Source organism: Lynx canadensis, chromosome A1 (genome assembly GCF_007474595.2).
Source record: "Lynx canadensis isolate LIC74 chromosome A1, mLynCan4.pri.v2, whole genome shotgun sequence".
In the NCBI taxonomy this organism is placed as follows: domain Eukaryota; kingdom Metazoa; phylum Chordata; class Mammalia; order Carnivora; family Felidae; genus Lynx; species Lynx canadensis.
The window spans coordinates 51,083,706-51,092,004 of record NC_044303.2 but is presented as its reverse complement, the minus strand read 5'-3'; the positions used below and the strand labels follow the sequence as shown (position 1 = coordinate 51,092,004).

General features: G+C 45.2%; 1 protein-coding gene across 1 annotated transcript; it reads left to right on the top strand.

Moving 5' to 3' along the window:
• The first annotated feature begins 489 nt into the window (after positions 1-489).
• KCTD12 (potassium channel tetramerization domain containing 12) lies at positions 490-6,836 on the top strand. The gene has a single exon (XM_030312149.1). It carries the CDS (start codon positions 808-810, stop codon positions 1,789-1,791), a length of 984 nt encoding a protein of 327 aa, XP_030168009.1. The 5' UTR covers positions 490-807; the 3' UTR covers positions 1,792-6,836.
• The last annotated feature ends 1,463 nt before the right edge of the window (positions 6,837-8,299 follow it).

Genomic DNA, 8,299 nt, shown 5'->3' with positions numbered 1-8,299 from the left:
AGTTAAGGTCAACAGCATCTGGCCGCCTCCGAACTGGGGAGTCCTCTTGGACCCTCCAGGTGTTTTGTATGTCTTGCGAACTTTCAGCAACACGACGACCGACTTGGGCAGCGCCACAGCTCCAGTGTTCAAAGCGGCCAGTTCTGGAGGCGGCCACGCACTTCTACTGCCCGGGCGGGGGGAGACGGAAAGTTTACGTCCTCCTCCCAGACGGGGTTAGAAGGGGAGAGGGCGCCATGACTGCCCCTCCATAGGAGGCTGGTCTTCCGAAGCGGCCCGTCCCGGCTCTGTCCGCTTTGGAGGGGGAAGAAAGTTGGGCGGGAGCGGGGCGGGGTTCGAGCGCGCGCCTGGCGAGGTGGAAGGGGGGCGAGGGGTGTAGTCGGGTCGTCCCCGACGCGCGCGAGCCGGGGTGGAGCCAGCAGCCGGGCGCGGCGTCAGCGTTTAGGATGCAAATCGATTCCCCACTCCGCCGTCCCCCTCCACCCTCTCCCGCCCGGGGACCAAGGCTCCGCCGCTCCGCAGCCGCCCACGCCTCCTGCGCGCCGCGGCGCCTGAGCGGGCGGCTCTACTTAAGCCGCGCGCCGGCCGAGACCCGGCACTCGCCTGGAGCGCGCGGGTGAGGCGGGCGGAGCGCTCCGCGGCTCTCGGGGGCGCAGAGCAGCGCGCTTGCACCGCTCGGCTCCGTGCGGTTCACGGTGGCGGCGGCGTCTGGGGCGCAGGGCTGAGCCAGCGTCCGGGAAAGGCGATTGCAGCTTCTGCGCGCGGCCCCGCTCCCTGCCACAACCCCAGACCAGTCACCTCTTCGCCATGGCTCTGGCGGACAGCACACGTGGATTACCCAACGGGGGCGGCGGCGGGGGTGGCAGCGGCTCCTCGTCGTCCTCGGCGGAGCCGCCGCTCTTCCCCGATATCGTGGAGCTGAACGTGGGGGGCCAGGTGTATGTGACCCGGCGCTGCACCGTGGTGTCGGTGCCCGACTCGCTGCTCTGGCGCATGTTCACGCAGCAGCAGCCGCAGGAGCTGGCCCGGGACAGCAAAGGCCGCTTCTTTCTGGACCGAGACGGCTTCCTCTTCCGCTACATCCTGGATTACCTGCGGGACTTGCAGCTAGTGCTGCCCGACTACTTCCCTGAGCGCAGCCGGCTGCAGCGCGAGGCCGAGTACTTCGAGCTGCCCGAGCTCGTGCGCCGCCTCGGGGCGCCTCAGCAGCCTGGCCCCGGGCCGCCGCCGCCGCACTCGCGGCGCGGGGTGCAGAAGGAGGGCTCGCTGGGCGACGAGCTGCTGCCGCTCGGCTACGCGGAGCCTGAGCAGCAGGAGGGCTCATCGGCCGGGGCGCCGTCGCCCACTCTGGAGCTGGCTAGCCGCAGTCCGTCCGGGGGTGCGGCGGGCCCGCTGCTCACGCCGTCCCAGTCGTTGGACGGCAGCCGGCGCTCCGGCTACATCACCATCGGCTACCGCGGCTCCTACACTATCGGGCGCGATGCGCAGGCGGACGCCAAGTTCCGGCGAGTGGCACGCATCACCGTGTGCGGCAAGACGTCGCTGGCCAAGGAGGTGTTCGGCGACACCCTGAACGAGAGCCGGGACCCGGACCGTCCTCCCGAGCGCTACACCTCGCGCTATTACCTCAAGTTCAACTTCCTAGAGCAGGCCTTCGACAAGCTGTCCGAGTCGGGCTTCCACATGGTGGCGTGCAGTTCCACGGGCACCTGCGCCTTCGCCAGCAGCACCGACCAGAGCGAGGACAAGATCTGGACCAGCTACACGGAGTACGTCTTCTGCAGGGAGTGAGCTCCCCAGATCCCCTCGCGACTTCAGCGCGCCCATCCCCCCTCCTTCCTACCGAGGAGAGGATTCTCGATCTCCCCTCCTACCCCACGCCCTCCCGTTCCCCTGTCTCCCACCTTTAGTAGCTGGGCCAGACCGACTCACCCCCTACTTGAGAACCTGCAGCCGCAAATCCTCTCGGCTTCTTCGTCTCTTTTGGACCCCGCTAACCGAGAGAGAGCCCAGGTGTACCCCCTCCAGTGCTTCCTCTGCCCCCTGACTCAAACCACCCCTCCCCTGGATTGTCCTTCAGTCTGCAACTAGTGGGACAGTGTGGCCACAAAGGCACCAAGTACCTGGTGATGATCGAATTGTTCAGAACCTGATTGGACTCTGTCCAGTGTGTAGAAGATTCCTTGAAATCCCAAGCCCCTTTGACCCATTCGCGGTTTAAAAGATCAGATTGATAACATTGGGACTAGTTAGTGTTTTAAAAGGTCATTATGTATAGCCTTTTAGACCTTCTTTAAAGGTAGAGTTTTAGAGGGCTGGATGGAAGACTCCGGACCTGGAATGAGGATCCCTTGGAGGCGGTTCAGTGACAACAAATGAATAAAGTTTTGAGAAGTTCTGTGTGACGTAGGAAAAGAATCTAGTGCTGGCACAATGAAGGACTGTATCTTTTCCGGGCACAATGAAAGGTCTTTGCCTGTGGCTTAAACTTGTAGAAAGTTACCCTCCTGCCTGAGGAGGCATCCTTTCTCCTTGGCTCACCGCCGGAAGCCCTCAGTTCGACTGGTTGACATGGCCGCCGTTATTGGCAAGAGGGAGAAAGCGTGTTGACGCTGACAAGGGCGAGACAGCCCAGGTCGCCGGGCACTGTGCGAAGTCACCTGGCAGTGACTGTAAACGGAGCTGGGTAGTAATGCACGCCGTGGGTATTAGGAGAGCCCGTATTCTTGCAGTGAATGGCAGTAGGACCTTAGCTCTTAAGACTTGGGGGGAGGGATGGGGAGGGAGGAAGGAGGGGTGAAGGGGTGGGAAGGGAGGAGCAGACACACTCACTTATTATTTGAAAGTTGGAAGTTTGTGCCATCCGTTTGAGTACACGTACATTTAAGAAGTAGTACACAAAAACGTGCAAAGCATTTTGTAAAGATTAATAACAGATCTACTCTTATCTGGCAGTTTATTGAACTGTTTTGAGTCCTAAACTTAGAAGTTATTGATACTTATATAACCTAACCAAAGAGTTACCCAGTAGTTTTTGAACTTTAGTTTAGGTTTTTTTGAACTTTATTTTCTTGTTGGCTATAAATCTTGATTTTAAAATCTATTAATGAGCAAACTAAGTTTGATTTTGGTTACTGAAACTTAAGATCTCTTCTTAAAAATTCTTATTTTCTTCAAGCCTAGCCAGTGATGACTCCTGGGCAAACTGAGAACCTGAAAATGCCACTTCTCACCTACAGATTGTTTGATATTAAGGTGGAATCTTTTTGAGTGCCAGCTGCAGAGAAAAAGAAGCACCAAGGGCTGCCCATCTGTAGATAGCTATACAATGAAATGTTTTTAAACGGAGGCAAAAAAGTAATCACAAGTGGGTTGAGCAATAAAATAGTGTTTTAGGTAAATGCAAGAGAAACAGAAGGAGACCCGGTTGCCTTATACCTTTACTCTAATGAGGAATAAATTCCCACTGCTTATCCTGTCTACACCATAGGTGAAGGGAAGTGAATCCTTGTCTTTCATGCTGTGAGGCTCCTTTGGATATTCTGTGATGACGGAGAAGCCTTTTCCTTTTCATTTGTTTTAGCAGTTTTCTCTAAAGTGTTTTTTTAAAGATTTTGTAAGAGTCGTTTTCAGTGTTCAAATTAGTGCTATTTTTTCTTCTTTTTAAAAATGAATCTTGTACTGTATCTTACTACGTCCATAATAGATATTAAGAATTGGAACAGTTTTTTTCTTAGACTCATGTGATCCAATCTTTATATACCATATATAAACATTTTACACGAATCATTTAGTTTTTTAATTCATTTACTAATGCTAAAAAATTTCCTATATTTATCCCCAGTAATGTGCATCAGATGGTGTATATACTAAAGCAACATGCTTTAATGAATTTCTTATATTCTTATCTATGGGGACATTGGGTCCAGGAAAAAATACTTATAAAACTGAGTTTACTCCATACTGTTTTTGCTTGGATATTAGTTATGTACCAATAGTATGTTAACTGTCCTCTTAAAATCAAGGTACCTGTATTTTTAACGCACAAATTCTTTTTTTTAACTGGTAAAGAGAAAGATTTGAAGTCTTTACATTGGTGTTACAATTTTAGAAAGGTAAAGTTAGTTTTATTTATAAATCTCATAAATTGTAAGGGAAATGGAAGCAGAAATCCAGGGAGTTGTGTTTGCTTAAATGTTGGGTGTGTTCTCAGATTGGTAATGCAACAGAACTTATCTGTTCACATCCTGAAATGATTTAGTAAGGTCGCTTTCTGGACAGAAGAGTGTCACAGAGATTTCTCCACCCTATATGGTGTTCTCTTAGATTGTACAACAAAAAACACGTAACTGAGGACATCTTAGGACAGATCAAAACCACTGACAGATGGCAGGACTCTAACAGTCTGATTTTCCTTGTTAAATCTGCACAACTCCGGGAGTCACAGGAAAGTACTAAAGTTTTGTTTGTGCCCCTTAAGTCTTATGAATTGTATCTGATAAAACTTTTGAGTTGAACGATTTCACTTTTTGCACATACAAATCTTACTTTCCCCACACACTCTGGCTGCCCTGCGATGCTCACCCTGCCCTTTTCATTGTTTGAAAGACTGGGAATTCTAAATGGTTAGACACCATAAACTGACTTCTTTTTCTAGGGATGACTATGCCCTCTAAAGTTGGCAGTTGAAAAATGACAATATTCTACTTTTAGCCCAAAGTAAAGGCTGGGTAGGAAATCCTTCTACACTGGGTAGGTCATAATAACTGTGGCAAGATGACTTCTCATGGGCATTTTTGGTTTCCTTCTTCTCCATGTCCTGTGGGCCACTGAAGGACCCTTAGTGGTCTACAAAGTGGACTGGAGTTTTGGTTGTTACCTCTAAGCTTGGATGGGATATCGAGGGTCCATTCGAGTAAGCCCTCCAAAGACACCATTCACATAACCTGAGAGAATGTCATAAATTATTTAGATAATGATGACTTCATTAACCTGCCTCAGTGTAGCATGCATTTACATATGTCATAGCTTTAATTACCATTTGGTTCACAAGTGAGTGACATGAGATTTAACAACAAATTTAATTAAAAAAAGAATTGTTGACAGTGGTAGTTAAAAAAAACAGGTACCACGTTCAATGCTTTTGCACCAGATGTTTAAGAAGTTGTCTATTTTTAATACATGTAGACCATGAACCATATTCAGACCATATTCAGTCCAATTTTTCAAACTGTAGGTTGTGGAAAATATTCCTTGAAGATGTGAGACCTAGAAATTTTTTTCCTTTTCATTATTGTTTTTATTTTTGTGTTTCTTCTTCTTCTTCTTTTTTTTTTTGCATTGATAGAAAAGTGATAATTTGTAATACTAGCCAAAACTGTCTTCTCTTTCAAACCAGATCCATATATGGGGCCTGTTGCTTCTCTGAGGAAACGTATAATCTGAATTCTCAGACAAAATGGGCGACTGGCAATGCTCATAACATATTCCAATTTTTATTGGAATTTTCCATGGAATGTTATTACATTGAAGCCATGTAAGGTGAAGCTTTGATAATTTTTTACTTTTTAAATTATGGTAAGTTCTAATCTAATATTCAAAACATTTTTGTACTCCACATGAAACATGCTAAAGTATAGTGCAAGTATTTAGAAAAGCATTGACTGGAGGGGTTGAATTCTGTAAGAATTTCTTTTATAGTCTCAATCATAAGTACTCAATTAACTCAAATTTCTAAAATAATAAACTGATTATTTTTTATTGTAAACCTAGCAGAGTAAATCCTTTGGTATTTTTTTGTTTGTTTGTTTTTTCCTTACTATAACCCACTTAAAAACTGAATTAGTTTTCTTAGATGACTTAAGTCTGTCTCTTGAGAATAAATAAAATACTCTTGTGTATTCAGTGGCTATAGTACCTGAAATTGGGTTTCTTAGAGCCAGAAACAAGTTATATTGAAATTAACTTTTCTTTTTATAATTTTGGATAACAAAAATCTAAAAGTATTGATGTTTGAAGATTTAGAATCTCTACTGGGGCCCTTGAAACTTAGATGGAAAAAAATCCAAGCAGAACATCTACATTAGACTATAATCTTATGTGGTAGAAAGATAAATAGCTGACCAAGAATTCGTGTCACCTTATACATTTTGTGGGGGTTTTTTTCCCCACAATTTTTTTTTGTATTTTAAATGTGTTTTGAAGTATGTGAACATTAATTGTAAACTGTTATACAACTGTCTTTGTGACTATAGGCAGGTGAATCTTGCTATTACTATTGAATACAAAGGATGACAATTCATTTATGACCACTCAAACATCATTCGTGACATTTAATGACAAAAGTTTAAGATGTCCATTGTGGATGTTAATTGTGAAGACATAAATTGTATGTTACTAAATTTTTCCACACATGAAAAACTTGTATCTGCTGAACAGTGTAAGATTCCCACAGAGCTCTCTGGGATTATGCACTTGTTGAAAACATTATATGCTAAGTGATATATACCGTTGAGCCATTTTCTCAAAATAGAAGGAGAAAGGGAAAAAAAATCATAACAATTATCAGACTTTTCTAATGAAACAGAAAGCCAAAAAAAAAAAAATCCCTCTCTGTTTTAAAAAAGACATTTCAGATATGCCCAAACTTTTTAAGCGAGAGTTTCTTCAACTGTCTAAACACCCCAGAGATTCTTGTTCTCCCTGTTCACAACCAGTTGTATAATAGACATACTCAATAACTGTTTTCCTCCCTGTGTGTGAAGTAATGAATCATTGATTATGTGACTTGTTATGTATTCTATTAAACACTAAAGAATAAAACATTCACTCCTTTATTCCTTTTGGCTTCTGGGTATGGATTGGCTTGAACACTGGTCTGATCTCATTTAAGGGGTTCTCTGAGTACTGGGAATGCTTCCCAAGTTGGTGTAGGGCTGGTGATGAGCATTATGCCATCAGAAGAACTTCTCACTGTGGAATTGGCCAGTTCGGCCAGGAGCTACCAGGCTCTTTCTCCAGAGTTTATTGTCAAGAATGCCTATTGTGAAGGTGGTTTGGTACTCGATGTGGAGGAAAAGTCCTTCACGTTTGCTTTGATCTCAGTCTCAGCAGCATATGCAAATTGTTTTGAATGTGGGGAATGTAGGTAGAGATGACCTTTTAAAGTTTGTAGGGAAAAATGAAGCTTTGAGATACGCCTGAATTAAAAGTATTACTCATGAAGATAAACTAAAGGATGTTGGGAGAAGATCTGCATTTTTATTATAGGGTCTCTTTCCAGAATCCCCTCCATTGTTGGTGTCCCTCCTCTGGAAGGAGAGCACAGCGCCTTCCAGACTGAGAAATCACCCACGCTGAAGGAGGTGATGCCAGCCTGCTCTGGGCTGTGGCACCGGAAGCCAGAAGTGGTGTGTCTTGAGTGAGCCGGGCTTCGCCCTTCCTCTCTGCTTTTGCTTGTGCTTCCTCCAGATAGCTTTTGTTCTGAAAGTGTGTATTTATACATATACAATTTGTTTTTTGAAAAGTTTATGAGAAAAATCTAAACAATGCAATTTTCATATGAAAGAACACGTAACTCTCCCTCCTCCAGTAACACTTGTTTCTCCCCCTGGGAAACCACTGGTGTGTCTTTACAGAGACATTCTGTGCATATATAAATATACATATATTCCTCCCCTTTCTCCATTCAGTAGGAATTAATACCTGTCCTGTGCCCTCCTTTCTTCTTTTAACCACACATTCTGGAACTCCTGCAGTGCATGAGTGAACATGTAGCAACGATCTACCTCACTTTATTTGATGGCTACGTGATATTGTGCACGATGGGTCATTGTCTAGATGTGCACTCGTTTATTTTACCCGTCCTTTCTTGATGGGCATTTAGGTTTTCAGGGCTTTTTTTGTTCTGTTCCAAAGAGTGCTGTATTGAGTGTCTTTTTGCATCTACGCAAACATATCAGTCTGTTTTGTATGAGGTGATACCAAGAGACAAATCTCCCGCAAGTACTGTTTTCTTCTGTAGTGGCTACAGAAATAGTAGGGCTCACTGGAAACTCTCAAGGGAATGGGGATGGTGATAGATGAAGTAACTCTAGAATCCTTAGATACACACGTATAAAGTTTTATGTGGCTTTCATATTCAGGACAAGCCTCTTCTCCCCCAATTTTTTTCTATATCCTTACTCCATTTTGTTCTGGGTTGTTTTTTGTTTTCTCCCCCAATGAATATGGCTGACACTTGGGTTTTAGGAACATAGTATAGAAAGAGGAGCTATAATGTATTCTTTAGGGGGAAGTT